Consider the following 23,826-nt stretch of genomic DNA (forward strand, 5'->3'; position numbering starts at 1 on the left):
CAATTTGTATGGCTAATTCTTCAGCTTTCTGCTGCATCAAAAGACCGTATACTGCCACACCTTTTTCATGTACATTAATAAGTTAAATCTTCGGTGTTTTCTCAACTCTGATCTTTGTCTTTACGCATCCGTTTCTTGCTTTCATTTCGATATTGCTTTGATTTGCAAATAATATCTTCGCGATTTTTTTAATATCTAACATTAAAAAAACGATGTTGAGAAATATTTAACTTAAGAGCTACATTCCTTTGACTCAATTTTGGGTCAAAGTACCTTTGACTTTCGATCATAGGTGTTTAACAAGACAAATTTTCCCCTTAGACTCAGATTATTACTCCTTTTGCTAAACTGCATGATAAAAATAACTAACTAGAATAAAATAATGAGCGTTTTCAAACAGACTATTCGTAAAAGTGTAAAACTCAAAACAAGTGAACAAAGTATTTGGACGCGAAAGAGCAAGGTCGTCTAGAATTTCACTCCGTTTAAATTAGGGGAATTCTAAACTTTTTTTTTTTTTTTTTTCGCATATGCACCCCTTTCACCATTTCTAAACGATCATCCTCCTTTCTTTTCTGAACACGAAAAATGCATATATATTTATTTAAATTTAGATTACTTATTAATGCGCTTTGCAAATTAAACGAAGAAAATATAGAAAATGTTGATAAATTCCAAAACCTGAATGAAAGTAGTTTTTTTTAATTAATTAATTTTTTTATATATATTCATAAACTAAAACTAGGTACTTAACAGGTAAATAAAAGCCTAGTTGCATCCCCCTCCCGAAACTATAAAATTCCCTCGTGGTTGAGAAAAACCTGGTTTAACTGTTTGGTTCAGTCGATACGACTCCTTTGTACATGGTTGTCTTAAACCAAAATCAAGCTGTTTGGTGACATAATCCTTACTTGGCGATATGTCTCTGTTATTTGTCATTTTCTGTGCGCTATTTCAGAGATTCCCTACTATTTTCTTGCATCGACCCTTTTTAAAGGAATTGTCTTCTTCATCGACCCTTTTGCATTTTTCTCTATAATATACAGTATGCAAAGTTATCATAATATAAATGATTGCACAGAATTAAAAATAGCAATTAGATTTAGTATATGAGCAAAAGTTTTGAAAAAATGGTTTATTAGATTTATGTTAAACTATTTTGTTTTTATCAGTTTTAATGGTGCAGACATAAACTAAACAAAACAAAACAAAAAATATTACACATTTTAATTGCCCAGAATATCGATTTTAATTAATGTGTTGGTTGCCTTTGATGTACTAATGCAATTTTTTAATACTTGGAAAAGAAATTGCTTAATTTAATTTTTAAACCACCTCGGTCAAAAATATTCAGCTTGTTTCTTGTTTTCCGTTGTACTTTTGCGTTTTTCGTATTTTTTTCAATTGTGTTTCCTTGTATTCTTGCCTTATACTTTTTTATATTGCACTTATTGCATTAAAAATTTATGTATTCAAAAAAATATTGATTTGAAAAATACGTTAAATAATTTTGATGTATTTTTCTCCTTATATATATTTTACATGACTTCTTCCTCACTACATTACACAACTTTATATTAAAAAACAATTATCAGTTTTTTAATAAGTTTTGTGTAATCAATAATGGGATCTTGATTATGCTGATCAATTGCCTGTGCATATTCGGCTGTCGACCACCAGTGGACTTTTTGGATCATCATTGACCCCTTTATAATTTCATCGACCCCTAAGGGGCCAGGACAAACTCCGTTGGAAACCCTTGGTGTAGAACCAACTGTGTCTTTCCCCCAAATCCAGTTAGAGTGCAAGTAAGTGCACATTGCAGTTTTTTTTTTTTTTCCAACTAATAATTAAGCATTTGCTATAAAACATTGAAATTATTTGAAATACGGCAGTACCCGGGCGGGGGAACTGAATAATTTTCCTTATCTAGAAGTACATAATATAATTTTTTAAAAAATTAATTGCTAAATCAGTGTGAACGGGAAAATGGTGACGCTGCAAAGCTGTTTGAGAAGTTTAATGAAATTTTAAAATTTCCTCAGAAAATTGTTCAGTAGAGATTAAGGCTTAAAATTTATAAGCTGTTATATTGAGGGGGAATATTCGTGTTATTAAAGTCGAGGATTCCTATAAGTCTGTTCTTGTAACTGTGTTTCCGCATAAATTTATAACTGAATTCGGTGTGGTATTCGAAATGTTTTCAGATATTCTTCAGGTTTTATGTTTTAGTTGTAGTATTCCTTATAATTTATGCCCAGCAGCAGGCAATTGGCTAAGACTGTTGAACGCTGATAGTTCAACCTGTGTTCGCATCCCGGCGAACGGGCTAAGCTGCATGAGTGCTAGCTGGACGGGCTAGCTGTTCAAGGTGTTCTTCATGTTTCAGTTTCTCGTAAAAAACCTTCGTGAAAGTGCCCTTTTCTTTAGACAGATAACCTTCGCGTGCTTTGCCTTAAATAGTCAACCAATCCTATGCTTTGGAGTTCGTAAAAAAGGAAAGAAAACCGAAGAAATGGCTCTTTTGAACTACATGTGATAGCTAATTAATTACACGTAATTTCATAAATACATTGATATATCTGCATATTTTTAAAAGATTTAAATTTTTTGTGTGAAAAGCGTTCCTTATTTCTGGTCAGGATGAATAAAAAGATAACACTTTCATCATCGTATGTTTAAAATTCGTCTTAGCCAACATATGACCCGAAATCGAATAAATTATTTTTTGCTTGGTCAGAGTATTCAGTCGGCAAAATTAGGTCATGCTTCTAATATGCACTTCGCTAATTGCGTCTGTAAACCCCGTTTCTGTTCCTAAACGATGAAGTTAATTATTGTATCTTTTCTCAAGGCTTAAAAATAAATTTCTTGCTGAAATTGAATGAGTTTCGAATGCGTACTATGTATTATATTGTCGCGCAGAGAATTAAAAGCATTGCTCTCGTGATACACATTACTTTGCTTCTAAAATTCTGCCTGAAATTGTTAAATTTTTATCCTCCATTTCTCATTCGCTAAGTTATATATAAAGAAAGTAATTAATAAAAAGGGTTATTTTGGACATATTCACTTTTCTTCTGAAGCTATGATGTATTATTAAGTGTTAAATTAATGACTCCGTACGATTCGTTTATTTTTTAAAATATTTAAGAAAGGAGAGTAAAGCAGACGACTAAATTAGCTTGTAAGTAGTTTTCACGGAGGAAAGTCAAACTGATGTCCTTCAGACTACCAGGCAGTTGCATAAGATTGCGGTTCCAAGAAGAGACGGCTTATGTGATCCTCTTGCTGCAATATGTAATTTTTACATATTTCTGGCATAAAAAGTAAGAAATGAGAGCAACAGCTGATGGTTTTGATTGTTATGATAAAGAACTCTGATGAATTAAATGTAGTATAGAAAGAGGAATTGACAGCAAACTTGTAACAATTATATGAAACTGCACTTTTGAAGCAAATGACTTTTTTTTTTAACTTTGTGTGTTACCTTTATTTTATCATGTTCTTCGCACTTAAACCATAGAATTCAGTTCAAGAGCAATATCACAAAATAATTTTAAATTGAACATATCTTTAGGATTTCCGATACACAGTCTCACGCGCTAGAGATAAAAATGTTTTTTTCTGTACAATGTTGCCATTGCTCGCTTTGAAATCCTTGAGTTTGTTGATCAAAAATTCGTTAAAGTTTTACAAAATAAAGTCGATAATAAAACAAATTTCAAACTTGGGTTTCCAGATGCCCATATTCACAGTAGGATTACGTCATTCAAAATTTGGTGGCTGTAGGTACCGTTGTTTTATCACAGTGCGAGAAACATACATACATGCATGCAGATTTTTCATTATTTAATTTCTTCAAATGTAATACAGGGCGATATATTTGGTGGCAACAGTTTAAAAAGTGAAACGGACATTCAGAGCGATTCGACACAAAATCGCAAAACGAAAACAATAGTCCCTCTGGACAAAGCCACTTTGGACTTAAAAAAAAAAAAAAAAAAAATAACGAATATATATTTTTCTGTATATAAACACGTATTTTGTCTGAAAATCTGAGTTTTTCATGTTGCTTAAACATGTGTAGATTCATGTTACTTAAACATTCTGAAAACTACAAAATTTTATTAATATTATTGAAAAAAGAATTAAATTTTGATAGTTGCAAGATGTTGATGTATAATGATGGAAGGAAATATAAAAAAAAAAGTGCTTAAATTAATAAACTAAAAAAATATTCGCTTGCTGAATGTGTCCACCTGAATATAAAAACGCACATTCATCCGAAAGCATGAATTGTTTAATGATGCAACACGTGTTAAAGGTAGCGTTTCAAGATGTTGTCAGAAATTTTAATTTTATTTTGATTTTCGCCTCGTTCATGGAATTTCAAGTACGAGTCCGTTTTGCGTAAACATTCCTTGATAAAAGCATCTTCTTTAAGCTGATAGCCATCGTCCGCTTTGCCTTTACCATTTAAATAAGCAAACAAAGAAACTCGGATTTCCAGGAAGAATTCCAGCCATTTTTCAAACACGGTTTTAACTCGCTTTTTGAGGTTTTTAATATTAAAGTTTATGCTATGTAGCTTCACATATAGTTTGACATGTTCCTATATGATAAAAAGCTTAAACAACTAGAATATTCTGAACGTTATTTGCATACAAAAATGCCTTCATATGCGCTGAATAAAAGCTTGATTTGCAAAAGTGGAAACAAATATGTCGTCCTTCATTGTAAGTTTATTTTTTCATTCTCAAGGGCTTATTAGATATAATTTCAAGTAACTGGTTATAACGCTTTTGTATTCGTATGCCTCCCTTAGATTCATTGGGTTTTTTTTTTTTTTTAAGCAGGAGACGTGAAAAATGTGCAGTGTTGTAACCGGGACTCGAACCCTGGACCTTTCGAATACGCTTCGAGTATGCTTCAAATTACACCACGAAGGCATGCGGAAAAGAGAGACCTTATACCCTCTTTAAGCAGAAGTTCTCTCTCAGCGAGCCAGTTATAGCACTAATAGCATGTGTTCACTCATTTTTTTAAAAGCATATAGCGTATTTAAGTCGCAGAATTTCTGGGAAAATGAAACGTTTGTTTCTTCATTGAGGCTCGATCTCAGGAACTTTTAAATTGTGGACAGACGAATGTTCTCTCATCTGAGGTACTGTGGTCAGCTTGGCTTTAATCTCTTATGGTGAACTGGTTATTACCTTATAACTGCAGTCAGTTTTGTTTATTGTCATCAATAACTGATTTTTTATTACAGCCAGCAGCATATTCAGTTTTTTCTAATCATTTAAAAATTTTTGAAATAAAGTAGAAGGGACACGGAATCTTTAGCTTCTCTAGTAATTCTAATCCTATTGTTTGTATAGCACCCTTTTTATGAGCAATTACTGTGGTGACATTGTTATTAAATTGTATTTGCTTTATTTATATATTTATTTTACATTTTAATGACGCCATTGTTTGTACATTTAAATTGCTGGAAATTTCCACACCTCAACGTTTCTTAGCTTTTTCAACCAAATAATTTAGTCGTATGGAAGTGAAATAAGCCGTAAGAACAAAAGGCTGTAAAACGAAGGAATTACATACTCATTTAATTCCACTTATACTTACTTCCGTGTTTTTTATCGCCCTCCGTCAAGGCTATCAGGCAAGGTTGGGGACTACGCACAGCATAGTTTTTGTGAGGACTCCTTGTGTTATCAGTACAGAAAATCCGGTAATCAGCTTGTTCCGTTTTAAATATAGACATTTAAAGTGAAACTGCTTGTATTAATGCGTTTTGTACATTCCACCCCTGGCAATGTTTGAGATCCAGATATAAATTTTCGTTTGTTTTTTAGAAATTCCCTAAGAAACTAGGCTTCTTAGGGAAGAGAGCTTTCACATGCTTTGGCTAACCTAACCTCACCTCACCTCACCTCCCCTTGGTGCTTATTATGGGATTAGAAGCATTCCTTTTAATAATCGAACGGAAGCTGAAAGACTTCAGCGAGACAGTGTCTGCCTTAGAAGCCTCTTCCAACAAGTGCTGCCCACCAGCAGCCGAGCGGTAAAGTCGCTGAACACTGGTAGTTCGGTCCGGGGTTCGAATTCTAGCGAACGGGCTGGCTGCATGGAAGTTTTCGTGGTTTTCCCCATGTGTAACGTGTATACGAGCCAGTTTCCATTAGAAAGTAGTCCACGAAGGTATCTCTTCCCTTAAGCAGATAGCCCTCGTATGTTTTGCCATAATCAAATAAACCAAACCATCCAACAACTGCTTACTATATTAGCAGTGGCTTTATGGTATTGCAGGGTAGTGAGTTACAACTGTAGTGTCACAAGCCAGTGAGTGGTATTACGGGCACTCATCCACCCACATATGGTAGGAACGCGGGCAGTGACTTTGGAGGCGTTAAGTTTTTGTTTTATAAGTCCTTGTACGTAAAATTCGACCTTGAATAAATAGCTTTTAATTAGCGTGCTATTTTGAGAAAGAAATCACATAACTGTACTTCCTCCCTTGCTGTGACTAAATAAAATGTCTTAAACTGATTATTGATTGTAAGCTTTCAAAGTATTTGAAAAATATTAATTAAATTTCTTTGATAGAATTACAGTGTATTGTGAATGCTTCATTTCTATGCCACTTATTATTAATATTTTGGAGCTTAAAGTTTTTATGACAGACGAAGACTTTTCTGAAGCTTCAGCAATATGTAATGTGTTTACTGGCCAGTTTTCCATAGAAAGTCTTCCACGAAGGCATCCCCTCCCTTAGGCAGATAACCTTAGAGTGCTTTGCCATAATCAAATAAACCAAACCTGAAGCTTGAGCAAATGAGGAGATTTCTGAAGCTTGTAGTTCCATGCAAACATAATACTTAGTAAAAATTTCTGCATTAATTATGTTTGAAGCTATTAAATTTTTTACATTGTTTGAGCAGTAGTCGTTTTCTAAGGGATCAAAATCTATCTACTCATCTATCAAAGCTTTAGTTTTATAGGAATATATTTATATAACATATGTGGGCATTTTTAGAATAGTTTAGCAAATTTATTCTAAAATATACCTGCAACAGATGAGAAATGCTGTATTTTTTTTGTGTACTTCGTTGAAACTTTATCTTGAACACTGTACCTAGTACACAGCAAATCGACCCAAGTTTTCTCACACTGATCGTCTAAATGTATCGAAATAGCATTTTGCGTATTGAACAACAAGAAAACATTGCCCTGGCCATCTTTTTTTTATTTCTTAAGGAACTGAGAACATTTCAGCAAAGAAGAAAGAAGCAGTTTTTTTTTTTGGGGGGGGGAGGATTCTGAAGGATATTTAAAAAAATTTAAACGATAAAAATGTACTGTAAAATAACCTTCTGTTAGTTTTCACTCTTTTTTAATTTAATTTCTGAGAGAGACAAAACATTAATATTAAAATGCAGCTGTAATAAAATGCTCTTTTATTCTTAAAGCTATTACAGTAAATGATATTACTTTAAAATAAATCCGAACATGTACTGTTCTGTGCCTTTATCGGAATATTTTTTTTATGGCAAAGCATGAACTACCTGACTTAAGGGAAGGGATGCTTTCGTGGAACGCGTTTTCAGGAAAAGTGCGGTGTATTCGTATTATACGATTCTAAGGAAGCTCAGAATGTGTAGAATTAGACGTTTTTTAGGTGTCCGTAACTTTTAATCCAAAATGGCTATGATCTTCTGTTTTATCGGAAATAGCATTGGTCTGCATTATTTGGGACTATAGGGGTTCTGATATATTTTAGACTTTAAACATTTCGTTGCTTAGTAAATTAAAAGTGAGATTTTACAGACGTGTCTAATGTTCTTATTCTATCTGGAACACATTCAAATTGTTTGTTTCATTTCGGACTGCGTGTGGATTCTTTAGAAATGACTTCTTTCTGGGAAAAATCATGTATTTCTGCGGGATTTCATACTAAATTTTTGTTTGCATGGCACAGGGGAAGTCTTCATTCTGTGACTGACAACTGAACCTCAAAACGAAGTTTCGGTGGGCAGTGATTTTTAATCCTTTCTGACACTGGATACCTTTCTTTGCATAAATAGAAATTACACTGCCTTCCAGGAGTTAAGGAATAAGGAGGATGTCATTCCTGTAGTTCTGACAGATCTGTTAAGAGGCACTTACAGTCCAGTGCGACCGCCTAAATTGATTCCTTTCGAACGATGATACTGTCGCCTAGATAAATGTCTCATTCGACAATGTTTGGCTGGCTGTATCATCTTCTTGCTCTCTGAAAATCATAATACGAGACGTCAGTTGCGCTGTAAAAACTATCTGGATACATCTACGAAGAGTACGAAGCGTCGTTACTCACTGATTCACTTTCTGTGCTCTCTTGCCCATCTGAGTAGGTAAGTTTCGTATTAAAATACGAATGGAATACAAGCAATGGATCTTCGAGCAAATAGTCCACGCATATGCAGTTTCGTCTCACAATGGCAGTAGGTATATTCTTGTAATTGTAAACTGATGTGAGACAAATTTTTTTTTTTTTTTTTTTTTTTTTTTTTTTTTTTTTTTTTGGTTCGTCGTCTTCTAGCCGAAAGTGCTAAGCTGCGACTGCCGGAAGGCGCTGTCACCGGTGGATAGCCTGAAACTGGTCTTTCGAAAATTCACTGAAAATCTCAATCCATAGTCTGCGAGCGGCACTACAACTCGCATTTAGCTGCCTGTGACAAGCCCATTTCTATCCAGACAAATGCTCGTCGTCTTAGAGAATCTGACTCATGATTTCTCTAACATATCATTTACAATATTTCGTCGAAAATTTTTTCATCGAACAAATACTTTTCCAAAATTGGCCATTTTGCATTATGCCACATTCCTACGTTTAAGTACTAACATTTCCTAAACAAATACTGATAGTGCCGATTTAACAGATTAAAATTTCATCCTTGAAAGCACATTCGTAACTTGAACTACACAGTATAATGAACGCAATCGATGGCATGTTTTAATCACATTTATGCCTTTTCTACATCTTCATAGCAATGAATTTCGATGCTAAAAAAATAGTACAGCAGCGGACTGAAAGTGGGTTGTCAGACCGGGAAAAAAAAGGAGAGAATATGACGTGTCCAAGATGAAAATTTGTTGCAAAAATAATTTAGTTTCTGTTCCGGATTTTGAAATCGTTATTGGTTGAAGCGTTATGGAAGTAACTGCGTCATGAACATTGCACAAGAATCATATGACAGTAATTATTTTTCAAGTGACATGGCTCAGAGAGATTTATTCTAAGCAGCTGCTATTGTTAAATGAGAAAGAGAAAATAACAAAATGAAAATAGGTACTTAAGGGATTCTTTCAAATTAAAATTAGAATTTTGTTGTATATTTTCTTTCTTGCGCACACACACAAAAGTAGTTGGGCTATCGGTTTACACCCTAGCCAAACAAACATACACATATTTTCATTTATCTGCTGTTAAAGGTTCAATCCTCTTGTATCTTTACTTGAAAATATGCCTTTTCGAGAGATATTTACATTGAATTTGAATGCAATTTGGATTCCGCAAAATCCATGCGTGCTATTAAAATTCCATGCATTGTTTTCTAAATGCAGTTTGTTTTTATAACTTCATATTGTTATTATTTTTCTTTTTGTCTTATAAGAGACAATAATAATGAGAGGCCGGGGACTGACGAAATTTTTCTTTACAATCACAGCTCGTTTTATATGGATTTAAGTGAATGTATTTGGGAATTTTCTCGTAAGTTCAAATCGTGACATTTTGTCATTACGTTGGTGATTTCATTATGTACTCGTAATCATCATAACCGAGTCTGACTGCATTTTGACTCTAAGTGTAAAGTTTATAGTTATAAAACAAATATCTTGTTCAAATTGCCGTTGAATGTGTCATCGTATAAATTATTTAATAAATTTAAAGGTGACTGGATTTTCTTTTTGTTGCCTATCATTAACACATGATTTGAGCTATACTTTTTATATAACTGCCATGTCTGCTGATTACTAGGGTTCCAAAATTGCTTTGTATTATGTTTTTTTCCCCCAAAAAAGAATAAATAAATAGTAAATTTCCAAATTTTCTAAAGAAATTTCTTCAATGACTTAATTTTATTGAATGATGGGGTTCTCAAACTCCTAAATTGATGTTTTTTCATGTTTAATGGGTAGAAGGTACCGTTAGGACCAGTTGTATATTGGTTCTCTTACTGCTATGCAAAAAAACGTGAAGCGTAGGAGGCGTTTATTCTGCAAGCATGTGTAAGCGAAAATGATCACAGTGTATCTTCGTGTTAGATCCAGGTCAGATATTTGAAGAACGATGTCATAAAAAATGAGGTTACTCATTTTCTACGTAAAGCGTTAATAAAAGCGGGATGGATTGCATTTCCAGTGCAGGTTCTGCAGCAATCTTGACAGAAAGTAAATGCAATTTCATTGGTTCAATAAAATTTCTGTTGTAAAGAGCATGAAAAAAGACCGACTGAAAACGCACCCTTAAAATATTTTAAATGCTTACATGTATTACATGAATACAAACCATTTTCCCATGGTAAGTTCTCCACGAAGGCATTCTCCTCTAAGAAGGTAGTCCTTTGCAGCTATAAATAACCTTCTTGTTAAAGACTACATCTTTTATACATATATTTAATTTTACTTTTGGGTAAAAATTTATTGGTTACCCGGCATTTTCTGTTTTCCTCCTATTTTTAATGTAAAAAAAAAAAAAAAAAAAAAAAAAAAAAAAAAAAAAAAAACCACCAGTCACACACTTCACAAAAACAGCCTTCTCTAAGCCAGTGCCTTCGCCTGCAAAATCACAACAGAAACTCAATGAAATATAAAGTAACTGATTTTCAAAGCTTTCATTATATAACATTAAAAACTGCATAAAATGTAAAGTAATTTATCTTAAAAAATGTCAATATATTCATTACTGTTGCGGTGAAAAGTTTTTATTAGCTGTCTTATTAAGTCTTATTATTATTATTTTCGTAGATTAAATCTAACACCTTGAACTGTATTCTGTGTGTGCTACGGAAATAAAACATATGAAACATAAACTGAAATATGTTCCAATTTAGATATGGGAGATAAGCTTAGATTGAGTGGTGCTCATTAGGAAGCATTTCTGTCAGTGAACAATGTTTTTTACATTTTGGGCCTTTTTAGCTTGTTATTAACATTTGAAAAATCAGGGGGGGGGAATCGAACTCCGTCTCTTTCTCTCACGCACACACACAATAAAACAACAAGAAAAACAAAACCAAAAAAAAGTGGGAGGTTAATAAAATAAATGTAGTATGTAAATAGAAATAAAAGCGCGTATGAATTAAGTGCGCTTTTGGTTTGTTTTTTACAATTGATTAAAAGTAATTGTAAGGAAAGTAATTATAACCTAGAGTTGCTCCTTGAATTTTAAATGACTATAACGTAATTCCAGTTTCAAGTACAGAAAGGAAAAAAATACTACAGTTGGATATGTAAATGCATCGCAATGTAAGTGACATATCCACGATTTACAGCCGGCGCACTAAATTACTGGAAGGCGTATGAGGGCCAGATACGGTTAATGCTACATAGAGTATCAATTCTAGTTATTCAATTAGAATACCCATTGCAGTTATACAGGGACCGGACCAAAATTCCGCCAAATTTTGCGAGTTTCAGCGATTTCTTCCCGGATTTGGCCACAAAAATAAGTCATTAAAACCAATTTTATAAATAATTTCACTAATTAATTTCTCTTATTTACATATGAACAAAATTCGTAACAATATATATATTGTTGAAAATTGTCAACCATATTTTTGGCACAGAGAATGAGACCAAGCAAGAAATAAAATACTTTGATTTATATGTGGGCACTAATATACAGGGTATCTGAAAATGTCGTTGCCAAACTTAACATGCTGGTCTGTCATACCATGACAAACAAGATTTACATAGGACTTGGGTCCGAAGATGCGAACGGCGACCGCTAGGGGGCAGTGTTCGCAATCGTAGAGGGGAAGAAAGAAAGGACGTCGAAAGAGATATTAATATAACATTTATTAAAGAAAATGGTTACATCATAGATGTTCAAAATTTCTTCCATTCGCCAAATTGTATGCTTCACAACGTCGTCGCATGGATTCAAGATCCCGTTCAAAATGGGCAGGTGTGTGACGGACGCGTGGCGACGAGGTCTATGTTGATGTTACGATCACCTCGTACACTGTAGACTTCATGTATCTCGAAAGGCATAAATCCAGGGAAGTCAGGTCGAGGGATCGTGGTGGCCATGCGACTGGTCCGCCTCTGCCAATCCAGCGATCAAGATATGTCCTATTAAGGTATTCCCACGTAGTGCTGCTGAAATGTGCAGGCCCTCCATCATGCTGAGACCAGCTGTTTCGGCGTGTAGCTGCTGGAACTTCAACCATTAGATCCGGCAACACTCTTTATACAAAATATCCATCCTTCTTCGTCAGCGTCCTTGCCTGAAATAATCACAGTTTCCACTCTCCTATAAGACTGCGAACAATGCCCTCTAGCGGTCGCCGTTTAGATTTTCGGTCACAAGTTGCTATGTAAATCTTGTTTGTCATGGTATGAAAGACCAGCGTGTTAGTTTTGGCAACGGCATTTTGAGACACACTGTATAAACAGTTAATATGACCATTTTGATTTTTTTCAAAGCATTATGTAGTGTAGCGATATTTTCTTAGCATGACGTTACATAATTTTTCCTTTTAAGCACCTGCTGCTGTTTTAGATAGTCTTTATTTTTTATTGCTGCTGCTGTTTAGATAGTCTTTTATTTCCTTTTAAGCACCTGCTGCTGTTTTAGATAGTCCGCATTTTATGCTCCCCAAAACAGAGTCTTACTGTTTTGGGGAGCATAAAATGTAGATTCTCCTGGAAGACGATATAGCGAATTCTCGCTATGTCTTGAAAAACAGATGACTGCCGACAAAGGTTATAGCAACCTTTTTATTTTAACTAAACTGAACAAAACGTCCACACTCTCGTGCTTACAACCAACCACCACTTGTGACTAAAGTAACTTAAACACAAACAGTATGTATTGTTGCGTGCGTATGGTTTCGTTTGAAATGAATGCTTAAGTCCGATGAAAAATGAACAAAAATTTATTATTATCACAAGAAATATGCTTAAATTTTCTCAAATATTCATGCAGTATTACAAAATCTCACAGTAGTTATCTTTTAACTACTCAAACGTTCAAAAGAACGTAATTCAAAACAGCTAAAGAAAGCTAATCCGCGAATTCGCTACAATCAACAAGAGCAGTTTTCTAAACAAACTCTTTTAAAACAACACCAAACTAACTAAAATAACTGACTGACTACGAACTGAGAGGTTTTACTCCTTTTTATAAGATTTTTAAATCGCGCGCGAGAACTTTCTGGAACTTTCTCGAAATCAAAAAGACATATTCATTAAATGTTAAATGCACGCGCTCTTGTATTTTTAATTTTCCGGCTTAGCTTTCTTTTAATATTCGTCACGCGCTGCACTGCGCGGGAAATAAAACCATTTAATTTACAATTCAGCTAACATTAGCTATTTAAATACCAAATCCGTAACAGTATAATTAGAATGAATTAAATTTTAACTACACGACTGTCTACTACTTCAATCTAATTAAGCATTATCGGCTGCACGCAGCAGACCGAATGTACAATATCAATTTAATGTAAAATTTCTAGCACAAATATTCAGCTACAGAGCTACTTGCAAACATGTGTCATAAACTCGTTGTCGGGGTAAACCGCTCTACTCGTAACTAACTCTTCTACTTAAACACAATTTTCGAACTCATTGAGATTTTGCTTATACATCATTTAAAATTTGCATTCTGGTACGAAATTAAAATCAAAAGCGAAAGAAAAGTTTCTTAAAATAAAAATAATTGATTAGTACAATATGATATATAAATTTTTCATTTCAGTGAATCCTATATATTTTATAAAATTGCTGCCTTGCATTTTCATGGAATTCCTTTCATATTCAGCGCAATTTCCTTAATTTTTCAGAGCATCTCTGCCATAGTTTCTTGCAGGATTTGTGCCAAATTCGAGTCCTATTAAAATGTGGTTTGTCGCAATATACAGCAGAATCTTGAATAATGAAATGAATTACAGTAATAGAGCCGAAGCTGTATACATTATTTTCCTTTAATTCATAAAAGGTTTTTCTTAGCTATTCTCACTGCTATTTGCGTTCTCGGGAAGTTCCCCCCCTCCGTCGCTCAGTTCTTAAATATTAATTAATTTTCTGTCATGTTTCATTAATCAAAATGTTATCATTTGTTTGTCAAGTTCTTTCAACAATAACGTTTTGGACATGTACTTTCTTTCTCGTTATTCGTTTTGTACTCGTTTATGTTTGTATTATTCTTTGCTGTAATAATTTATCTATTACATTATTAGCGTTTATCGAGCGAAGCATTTATTACACAATAATGACGTAAAAAAATCATCTGAGAAAAGTTTGCTTGGTAGTTTATAAATGGGGACATTTTTTAAGAACAATACCGGTATACTAAAAAATGTAAGGTTCAATGACAGTATCATAACTACGGTTACTAAACAGTACACTCCGGTCATGCGCATTTTCGCCAGTAGACATCTACACTGAACTCCCAAGAAGTAACTAAAAGATTGTTAACGCATGCTACGCGGCTAGAAGCGACGGGAAGATGATATGCTTTGATTAAATTTGTGTTTTAAATGTAAATGTTTACTTTGTTCGTGTTGTCCGATAAAAAATTAAACTTCTGTCCAGTATTACGTATGTGTTTTACTTATGACAGGAGCCCACACCACAGAACTAACAAACGACGAAAATCGCACGGACATTAAGATCCCTTTTCTTAGGCAGATAGCTCTCGAGTGCTTTGCCTTAATCAAATAAACCAAAAAAGAAAAAAAAAATCATGAAAATTGAGTTTTAGAAATAAATTTATTATTCTGATTATCATGTTTGCGTGCTTATTTAATTGATAAGGGCAGAGTATACGAGAGCTGTCTGCCTAAGGGAAGGGATGCATTCGTGGAGAGCTTCATAACGTATTTCATTATTTGGGTTACGGCTGAAACACGAGGACTATCAGCCTAGAGGGGATGGTTTCGTGTAGGCCTATCTAATGTAAACCAGCTCGTTTCCATGTTGCAAATCGATAAAATCACGAAAACTTCCATGCAACTAGCCCGTTTGCCGGGATTTGAACCCAGCTCGAATTATCAATGTTTAGTGATTTTGCCGTTCTTCGCTAGTGGGGCAGATTTTCTAAGGAAAACTAGTATTCACGTCGTTACACATGGAGAGAGCTAGGTAAATGCTCATGCAGCTATCTTCTTGTCCAGAATTCCCGAGTCCGAATTTAACTACCAGTATTCTGCAATGTTATCCATTTGGTCACTGGTGGACCGTGATTAATATGAGGACAACTCAACTTTTTCTTTAAATTCTGAAAATTGTTACCCATACCATGTTAAACGATTTACTTAACAGTATCCCTTTGAGATATTGTTCACATCTTATTTGAATTTTGTTGTATATTTATGTATTTAGGTTTTATTAAAATATGTATTTATATTTAGGTTTTTTACGACATTTTGAAAATAATTCTTTAGAAAGGCAGGCTAGGGTTTAATATAGTATTAAAACTTAGTTCTAAAAATGGCCATGAATTTTGATTTTATGGAAATGAAGTGTCGCAACTGATCTTTTTTGAAGAGGTCTAATGCTTGATAAAATTCTTGGAAGCATTTTAACAAGGCTGAAGAAAAATAAACAGTAAAATAGGTAGTGAGTTTATGTATTTGTTGTTTATGCTGAAATGCAACGCAGCAATATTTCTGTTAATATTTACATTACAGTTAATTTTTGCGATATGCATAGTCGATAAGCTAAGTGGAATACTAAATTTTATTTTTATCGCGCTTTTTATCGCGGCATCGAATTTTTTCTTATTTCACGAAGCTCTTCCTGTGTAGCGCGTTTATAAACAAATCTATTCATTTCTCCGCTTCTTTCTGTTTTATGTCGTGTAGTGGTGAATACATTAATTCGGATCCTGCAGCTCGGGAAATTTCCTGGCAGGGACAATATTTCTCATTTATTCTTGAATTCCTATTGTGTTTGACGACAGTTGTCAAAACGAGCCATCCGCAGTAGTCGTATGGGTGTTAGTGTTGTGTGGGCCGATGAAAGTGGCCGGAGTGGTTCTGTAGCCGTGGGCCGTCAGGTTTCCTTGAGAGCTGAGCTCGCTCGCTTTCCATCAGTCGTAGATTCGTTACCCTGTGTGTAGGGTCATGCAATCTTCGAGCGGCAATCGCGCGGTTATCCGCAGTCGGCTTGTTTCGTCCCGTGTGGAGCCCGTAGAGCATACGGTCAGGTGTGGAGAGTCGCGCACTGTCCACCATACGACACGCGTGGTCAAGCAGGTTAGCTCTTCGACTTCGTCGCAAGGAGGAAACAAAACTGTCACCGAAACGACAGTTACATCTTCCAAAGCGTCTTCTCCTCAGGTTCGAACTGTCACTCGAACTACGACAAGACTTGTATCCTCACCTGCTAAGAGATCCAAGGTGGGCACTTAATATAAGTTACATTAATTATTATTTATCTGAATATTTCTGCTCTTTTCTCCATTTATTAGTGCTGAGATATTTACTGGATGGTGTATGTTCACAAGTACACATAACTTTTTTTTTTAAGTCTTACTTTTTTTTCCCCTTTTTTACATAAGACTTGTTATGATGTATTTTAAAATTTGTAATTTCTCTTTTTTCATTATTAGAACAAGATAAGACTTTTGAAAAATGTATTTAAGCATTTATTGCAAGATGGGTGTGTAAAAAATACTTTTTAATTTAAATTTCGTAGCTATTTTTTATAGTCACGGTCTAGAGATGCTGCATTTATCCCCTCCATTTTATGTTTGGTTATTGAATTTAAGTTCCTTTCTTATTAAATATTAATTTTTCGTTTAAAGTTATTTTAATTACAATCCCATCAACTGTTCATGGAATTCGATTTATGTAATATAGCTTGCTGTTGGGACTTTTATTGCATGGGATATTCATTAAATCAATTTTCTCATGTAGAAGAATTAGTTTATTTTTACTGTGGCAAAGTGAAAATGATAATCTTCTGTCACAAATGTCCCTTTCGGGGGGGCCATTATTTTGTCTGCATATGTTTTGAATCTCTCTACATGTGCATTACAATTCAATTTGTCGTAAAAATATCATTTCACTTCATTATAAGTGACCAAAAGTATTATAAAAACAGAAATAAAAATTAATGAATAATAATTCCTAGCCAATAAACGTCTAAGCGATTTCTTCTTCCATCTTTACAAATTATATGCTTAAATTTTGAGTGACGTAATTACTGAAAGCATTTGTCAAATTTAGGAAAGGAGTGTCCTTTTCTTGTTACACTCGAAATACAATTTCGTCTTAGCATCTTTTCTTACTTCTAAATCGAAGATTGGATGTGATAAAGATCAATGTTGAAAGATTTGACATCTTAAACGATGATTTCTATTGTATTTCATGATGCAAGATTTATTGGCCATTTTTTTCAACCGCTTATGTTATCAAGGTGAACAAGTGGTATTATAGAATCCTTGTTAAGCGCTGAATCCCAGTTTATAATGCTTCATGTCGTAATGGTAAATCTCATTCATTTATTCTTACTTGCTTTTAGTTTTTAGATTCTTAATCACTACTGTGGTTTATAATTTATGAGCCTGTCAACTTTTTTTCCTTTCCCGTTTGGATTCTTTCTTTCAGAGAATTCATGTTATATAAGCCATGTATTAAAATGAATTGTAATTACATGGTATTAAAATTCGAACCAATGTTATTAGAATAACAGTGATTTTCTTCATCAGTCTAGCATAGTTTTATGAGATGGAACAGATACTTCTTTTTTTATTATAATTTTTAATTATTAACTCTGTTTATTTTTTATCAGCTGACATTGCCCTTTATTCTCCTTCCTATCATTAAAAACATTTTGGGAGATAAAGTAGCACTAACCATCAACAAAAGAATCCATATTTAAATTTTGCTATGTTTTTTGTATGCTGCACTGAAAGTGGTAGTCGTATACACGAGGGACAATTTAAGATACATACTGGTACCACGAGGCATCCCATATATTTTGTTTAAAGAATGCATCTGAAACACCAAACAGGTCTTATTTTAAAACAATAGTTATATTTATTTCAAATCATCTTTCTTAACTAATCATAATACGGGGAAAACAATATAGACACTGAATGTAAGATTTTACACGCAAAATTCAGAATGCCAATCAAATATATTTTTCGGTAAGGTTTTTATGCCCTTAAACTCTAATGTAGATTAACGAAAACTCACTGACGCTTCATGCGAAGAATAGGTTCACCAGAATCAATTTTCAATTGATGGTTCCAACCTTCTTAATGATAATAAAAAATATGGGAAATAATAAAAAATCATTGATCAATAATAATAGTAAACTGTTAACTTTGATGCTGGCCAGAGAAAAGGATTTCTCAGACCTCCACTGAGCCATTTTTAGCATACGATATTTATATATAAAACGTATTTTTCGGGTATTTGGGCAATTATTGTTCATAACTTTAGTGATTGTTATAGTCATTGCTTCGAAACTTCCTACTGTACAAAAAATTCAAATTTTCACACTTCAGGAATCTGCTGATGGTTTTTTTATAAAAGATGGAAGTTCTTTTATGTTCAAACTTTATTTATTTAATTTAATGCATATTATCTAAAGTTTCCTTCAAAGTTTCAAATCTTTTATAAGGTTTAAAAGTCAAATAAACATTAGAGATATTTCGTTCCCTTGCCATTGGATTTATTTATTTTAAAACATTGAATTATATATAAATAGATATAGCTAAGTAGTCATATTGTTAATAAATTTTCAAAAATTGTTTAATCATTCATTTTATTCACTAAAAATGCCCACACCGCATACTGAACTTCATTACCTCTCCTCAAAGTATTTTTTATTGACGTCCGTATGATTGACCTCAGAATTAGCTTTCGCATTTTGTACTTAAATGGGTTTCTTGAAGCTTAGGTGTGACATAAAATGTCGAATACGTTTTGTTCTTTCATATTTTGATTTAGCACTGAATAAAGATAAATTTCAATTTCTTTCTTAGTTAATGAAGCTAATGACTCTGTATTTTAAAGTTAAATTAAGTATTTTGGAATTTTTAGAAATTTACATGCGGTTCTTTTCTGAATTTAGGATCGGATGCTCTAACGTTATTTTACTATACTGTGTGTACACATAACTTGTAAAATTTTCGACCGTAATGCAGGTGTAAAAGCATATGCTTTGTCATTACTTGCTTTGGTTGTCTTTCACTGTAGGAGCACTGTGGAATGATGTAGAATGATGTGAGATTTTTTCCTAGCTCTTTTTATATGGTAAAAAATAGGTATCATTATTTTGCAGTTGCGTGTGATTTATATGGTGTTGAAAGTTTTGGTACTTGAAGTTTTATGATGCAAAATGTATCTGATATGTTATGGTTAAAAATGACTAATATCGCGAGAATAAAGAAACCTCTAACATTAAATGGAAACCTCTAACATCTGTTTCCGGCTTTCATCCTAGTTTCGGAAACCACATTTTGGTGCAGCTTATTTCTGTTATGGCATCTTTCTGATATTTGTAAGAGTTAAATTTGGGTTTAAGATTGTATATGTCTTCTGTGAAATATGAACCAGCGGTATTTTTTCCTGGATTAATCCGATTTTCTTAAACACGACATACGACAGTATCATATCTTACAAAAAAGTTGTAATAATTTAAATGTGGTCTTAAAATGGCTTGACTTGTAATGAGGTAAAACTTCAAGTATTAAAGAAGTCATACTTCTTATTCAGGAGAACTTATTGAACTTCTTATTCATGAGAAATAGGACTCGTTCTTCAATCGGGTGCCGTAACCTGTACTTTTCGTGCTCGTTTTCTCTTTCCTTCACTTCAGTGAGACGTTAGAGATTTAGAATATTCAGTCCTCCGCACGAACGTTGAGAAACAGGAAGTACATTTATATGTCATTTCGTTTTTATCTGTACGAAATTTTTGTTTTCCAAAGTTTGCAACTTTTAATGTCTTTTCCGTAGGATTGGACAACCCATTCTGCCCTGGTCCTTGATGCCTTGCTAGTTGAATAATGAACTGCATAGATTTATGTACAGAGTAACTTGTGTAGAGAAAACTGCTATCAATATTTATAAATGTTAACGCTTTTTGGAGGAAATCTCTCTTGTTGCTGTATGAAACTGACAATTCTTAAATCTGAATATTATTTTTATTTAGCCTCCTTATTTTTGAAAGAACAGCTTCGAGAATATCTGCAAACTAGACCTAAATGCAGTTTTAACTTGCAATGTGTTGCCTGCACTCAGAATGTGCACTTTTCATCTGCATCATTGTTGTAGTATGTGCACTAACATTTAACTTAAAAGCTGCAACTCGTGTTGGTTATCACAGTGAGAAATATTATTTGCCGCAGAATTATGGAAAGATGCTAATTAGATAAAATACTTTTGCTCTAATGAAGCCAAGAATAAATTGTCATTGTTATGATCCCTTATTTTAAATTCCTGTTGCTTTGTGATCTCCCAAAATATCTGAATTCGCAAGCAATCTTCCATTTGTGTATACGTAAATTTGCTTTTACAAGCTACACTTTAAATTTAAGAAATCTCTTTTAGCTTGGGACGCATTGTACAAGAGATGAGTGAATACGTTTACCTAGTTTTTCAGAAGAATAGAGTGATTAAAGGCTCCTACCTTGAGAGACAGGACTACTATGGTTTTTGTTTAATTGTCTTTCTTCAGAAAATCGGTTTCCCCCATTATTACAAGATAGACTCGGAAGATTCTGCATCTTCACGAGGTATTGAAGATGCAAATAAATTACAAACATATATACATAAGGAATGATAAGTATATTTGTATGGTGATGAGTTTTGTAGTTTCTTCACTTTAGTGACTTATATGAATCAGTTTACCTTAAAAAGAAGGCAGACTATGCCTGTTTAACCGTCAAGTTATCAGGGTCAATGTTCCTTCTTACCTTCTTCGGGAACATACAAGGACCTGACTCGGAACAGAGAGCTTACTAAAGCTATGTACACTAATTGTGGTAAGTAGACAGGATACAGACGAAGGGTATACAAAACCCTTTATTTTCCTCTATATACAATAACTTCCGTACTTCGGAATACACTGACCCGCCACTTGGGATCTAACGTAAAAGTATAAAAAATAAAACTAAACTCTAATTTAACTTTAGAATAATAAACGTGGAAGATTGGCCTTATATTAACAGGAAGGCGTATGTAGTACAGATAACTGAGAACACTACAATACGTTTAAAAGTTATCAAGAGGATTAAAACCTCTGGCCTGGAAGGCAACAAGCAACTGCGTAACTTCTAAGGTAAGCGGCCTGCTTCGAACTCACTGCTTCCTCTCTCTCGCTTGACAAAAGGCCACAACTTAAATACTTGGCGTTCGCCAGACAAACTTTGCATAAAAACCTTAACGCTTATAATTCTGGCCGGAAGTAGAAAATAAGAAGTGATAGTAAAGATTTAAAATAAAAATAAACGTTAGTAAAACTTAAGATCCTTACAAAGTGACCAAACTAAACTGTGCACTCACCTTTTATTATTATTACGAGTATTATTATTATTACCGTTTAGTGTTAAGAAACGTTATAATAATTTTCTGAAAATAAAATTGTAGTTATAAATCTATTTATTTATGTAATTAAAAAACGTTTTGCATGGGATGTGGAAATACATGCCACTAGGCGACCTCGAAAGAAACTATGACTCATAATTATTAAAAATGTTTATGTTCAGTAAGCTGTGAATGTGCATAAGTAATTACAGATGTACTTATGAAACAAAAGTACTTCCTTCTCATTTCGCACAATATTTGAAGTATTTTCGGCTGTTTACTGATTGACATCAGTACTGTATTTCTTTTCTTAATTCATAGTGTAGGAAATCAATGGAATCATTATGAACAGGAAGTGCGAGTTAGCCTTTGGTCTAAATGGACTTAAAGAAGTCTACGAATTTTGCCCTAAGGTGGGAAATTCTACTTGTTTTATTGAGGAAGATTTGAGAATTAAGTCTTCGTAGTTAGGTGGAGTAAGAAGAAAAAGGTTTTGTGTTGCACTACTTTAGATTAATTATTATGGAAGCTAAATATATTATCAAAACCGCCTTGCATATAACTTGAGTTATTCGTCCTGTATTGTAATATCACTTCCAGAAGGAGAGGAACAAAAATACGCGGCTTTTCAAGGAAACTATGAATAACCTGTTCCTCTGTATATTTGCATATGTAAAAAAGTTCTAAATAACTATAAAGGAAACTTGTCTGGGCTGTAAGATAGGAACATTCTGTAATCTACAAACATCTCTCATTTCTCTCTTTCTCTTCTTTATATTTTCTGGAAAATGTCAACAGCGCATTGCGCACACATCCTGGTCAGATTTATACTAAATAGTTTTTTTTTTTTTTTTTTTTTTTTTTTTCAGAAGGCTAACTCTGCTGCCTCCCCTTGGTTATGACTGGTTCTTTGTAGATTGTTCTAGGAATCCCTTTTAATGCTCAACAACAGTTCATAACGCATTTGTTTTAATGCTGCGCATTCTTTTAGAGTGCACTGCGTGTTGTCTAAATAGTTCGCACACGCTGAAGATTTTCAGTAGACATTTTTCTGTATCTGCTAGTAATAGTAGAGCTAGTTGTTATTGTCACATGAAAATCAGCAGTTTTCATCTCCATGTGGCTACTAATACTAATGAAGCTAACATTTCTCTTTTCGATAAGGTTGCCATCGATAGTCTTATCTAATAGCGAAGTGTTCGGTTTAAAATATCCTTCTGTGGTTAAATATGAATGAGGGATAGTCATGCGTTATCAAAATAATGTTCAAATTTTTTTAAAAAGGGGGGGAAAGAAAGAGAGGAATGAAAACACATAGAATAGTTCATGTTGAATCGGCAGTTCATTAATTTTGAACAAAAATATCCGTGATTATTTTACAAACATTTATAAATGAATAATATCTCAAATTATTGCGTTATTTGTTAATGAAATGCATTATTTAACAAAAAATTTGTTACTGGAAGGCAGGTTCAAAAGCAGCTCAAATTTTGTGAAAATAAACCTTTGCTAGAATTTAAGATTTTTTTGTTTTGTTTTAAATTTAAATGTTTTGTTTTGTTTAAAATTTAAAACCAATTAGTGCCAGTAGGTTGAGACTACCAGTTCCTGGTAATTTATTTGGAAATGGATTCTGTTGAAGGATTTCGGAACTCATTGCTTGGGATGTCCATAATTTTTTATCCTGCGTAATATGAATACTAGCCGTTTCTTGAAAAATGTCTCCAGACAAGTGCATCTTTTTTAATACTGAGGACACATGAGTGCTTTGCTTTAATCTACTGCTAATTAGAAAGTCCTCCACAAAGGCATCTTTTGCTTAGGCTGGTAGTTCTTGCATGTTTTACCGTTGTTGAATAAGCAAACAAACAAGCACTAGATTTATTGCAAAAATCCTTTTGGTACATTCCTTCTGATGTTGAAGCTTCTAAAATTAATTTTATAGAAACGCTTGGAATACTCTTTCCGATTTTATAATTTTTTAAATGCTCTGAATATTCTGTTATATAAGGTGGCATTTCATTTTAGGTTACAGAAGCAGTTCTCGCGTGTTAAATGTGGCACATGGT

At 33.6% G+C, this 23,826-nt stretch overlaps 1 protein-coding gene across 8 annotated transcripts in view; it reads left to right on the forward strand.

Annotated features, from left to right (window-relative positions):
- Positions 1-23,826, forward strand: part of LOC118197123 (uncharacterized) — a 466,504-nt gene that overhangs the window by 182,436 nt on the left and 260,242 nt on the right. The window contains exon 1 of one of the 8 annotated variants that reach the window (XM_085807501.1): positions 16,264-16,616. The exons of the other annotated variants lie outside the window; for them this stretch is intronic. Coding sequence (XP_085663627.1) covers positions 16,341-16,616 — 276 coding nt within the window. The 5' untranslated portion in view covers positions 16,264-16,340. Of the gene's footprint in view, positions 1-16,263; positions 16,617-23,826 lie in introns of those variants that run through there. 8 annotated transcript variants of the gene reach the window in all.

Source organism: Stegodyphus dumicola, chromosome X1 (assembly GCF_044657685.1).
Source record: "Stegodyphus dumicola isolate Sdum_Otavi_A_Nest chromosome X1, ASM4465768v1".
Classification (NCBI taxonomy): Eukaryota; Metazoa; Arthropoda; class Arachnida; order Araneae; family Eresidae; genus Stegodyphus; species Stegodyphus dumicola.